The 2301-nt window shown below is 45.8% G+C and overlaps 1 protein-coding gene across 1 annotated transcript in view; it reads right to left on the reverse strand.

Moving 5' to 3' along the window:
• Nucleotides 1-422: 422 nt before the first annotated feature.
• Nucleotides 423-2301, reverse strand: part of RASGRF1 (Ras protein specific guanine nucleotide releasing factor 1) — a 114977-nt gene continuing 113098 nt past the window's right edge. The window contains exon 27 of the mRNA XM_003784570.2: nucleotides 423-650. Coding sequence (XP_003784618.1) covers nucleotides 558-650 — 93 coding nt within the window. The 3' untranslated portion in view covers nucleotides 423-557. The remainder of the gene's footprint in view (nucleotides 651-2301) is intronic.

Raw genomic sequence — 2301 nt, forward strand, 5'->3', positions numbered from 1 at the left:
CCATCCAGGTTACTGGGAGCCAGACGGGGAGTTTTGAGACCTGGGATTTTGGTTGTAAAAGCTGCTTTGGAAATTGGCATCACCATCAGCGGGAAGATCTGTCAATGACCAGACGTCAGGGTGTGGTCCCTCCTCCCGCCGCCCCCCACCCCCCACCCAGTTATAACAACTACGTGGAACATGCTGGGAGGATGCCTGGTGGCCAACTCAGCCCAGGGGCGGGGCCGGGGAAGGACGGAAGCAGGGTGGACTCTAAGATTCTTGTATGCAGGGTTCCGTTGCCCCTTCTGAGAAGAGTGAGGAGTCTAGAAGGACAGACTAAGAGGACAGCTGTTTAAAAGAAACAGGTACCGCAGGAGACCAGGGAGGGTGGTGGGCAGAGTCGTAAGGGTGCAGAAATTCATATTCCAGTTCTACAGGAGTCTAAGAACAAGAACGGATTTGTTGTCTTGGAGAAGCACATACTGAAGAAGAAAATCCAGAGAAACCAAACGACTATGTACAATATCATAGAGCACGTGTCCACAGGAACGACTGAGTCTGGGCCGGGCCCAGCCTCAGGTGGGGAGTTTTGGTTCTATTCGGAGAGAAGACTCATACAGGCTTTCTTCGTCCATTACGAAAGATTGGTCCAGTAAATATTGGGTTACCTGGAAGAAATAAAAGAAAAAAGAGAAAAAGGATTGGAAGGGTTATGGGGCCTCCATAGCACTGTGACTGTGGACACACAGTGTCTCCTGCCATCCAGGCACTCTCACTGCAGGGTCGGGGGGCACATGAGGCAATGATCTGTTCCACAGTATTCTGTCCTAATCTAATTTGTCTTGGTGTTATTTAGCATTGATGGACTATTAAATCACATATGGTCAAGCTTATTATTGATTATTGTTTCTTTGGCTGAGCATTCGATGAACTGTTTTAGGCTTGTATTTAAAAAGCCCTCTAGGCTGGGTGCAGGGGCTCACGCCTATAATCCTAGCATTCTGGAAGGCTGAGGCGGGTGAATTTGCCTGAGCTCACGAGTTTGTGACTAGCCTGAGCCAGAGGGAGACCTTGTCTTTAAAAATAGCTAGGAGTTGTGGTGGGTGCCTGTAGTCCCAGTTACTTGGGAGGCTGAGGTTGCTGTGAGCCGTGATGCCATAGCACTCTACCAAGAGTGATAAAGTGAGATTCTGTCTCAAAAAAAAAAAAAATACAACCTCTGAAATGTCAATTGTGGAAACTAGGTGCCAGGTGTATGGGTGTTCACAATTCTTTCAATGTTACTGTATGTTTGAAAAGTTTCATAATAAAATGCCGGGACATTAAGATTACATAGCACTTTGAGATATTCACCCCAAGAGAAGCAAGTGGAAATGGAGGCTATGTGAGGAAAGTATTTCCCTTTTGGGGGGCTGTACGTGGCTCACTCCTAAGCAAAATCTTAAGAGTAGAAAATCGGGAAGATTCACTCGCATGAATCCTTCCTGCCCACTCAGTTCCCAAGCACGCTGCTGAATTCCTGTGTATGGAATGTGCAATGCAAACATTGCAGGCAGCCCCCAACTCCGAAAGGTGTCTTTACACATTTCATCTATTAGTCCATTGTTTGGAATGGAAGATACATTCCCCCCCCCAGAAACTCAGAGCAGAAAGAAAAAAAAATTGTATTTTTTCCTTACGTGTTTGGGAATCTTCTGATAGCTGCTTGAGAAAAATCAAATCCTTGTCACTTTCATCTTGGCTAATTAACTCTCTCTGCTACTGTGGAGGATGGAACCAGCTATCTACTATGTGGACAAAGCGATTATGCCAGATCACAGTTATTGCTCATGCCCACCCCCTCGAGGAAGGTGACTTTAGATATCACAGTCTGGCTTAACCTGTCCCCTCCGACAAAGACATAGTGAGCCATGAGAAATAGCCTTTTATACCCAGGCAGGAGCTTCAATGTGAACAGATCTTTCTAGAACACGAAACCTCCCGAATCCTCTGGGGATCATCCATGATAAATATGCTGAAGTTTATCTAAGACATTGTATCATAGTAGGAGAATAGTAGCAAATACTACCTCTGAAAAGCTTTTTTTTTCTCTTTTGAGACAGAATCTCACGCTGTCACCCTGGGTAGAGTGCTGTGATGATATAGCTTACAGCAACCTCAAACTCTTGGGCTTAAGGGATTCTCTTGCCTCAGCCTCCCAAGTAGCTGCAACTACAGACACCTGACACAACGCCCAGCTAGTTTTATTTTTTCTATTTTTTTTTTTTTTTGAGACAGAGCCTCAAGCTGTCCCCCTGGGTAGAGTGCTGTGGCATCACA

Source organism: Otolemur garnettii, unplaced genomic scaffold, assembly GCF_000181295.1.
Source record: "Otolemur garnettii isolate 467f Iridium unplaced genomic scaffold, OtoGar3 scaffold00011, whole genome shotgun sequence".
Taxonomy (NCBI): domain Eukaryota; kingdom Metazoa; phylum Chordata; class Mammalia; order Primates; family Galagidae; genus Otolemur; species Otolemur garnettii.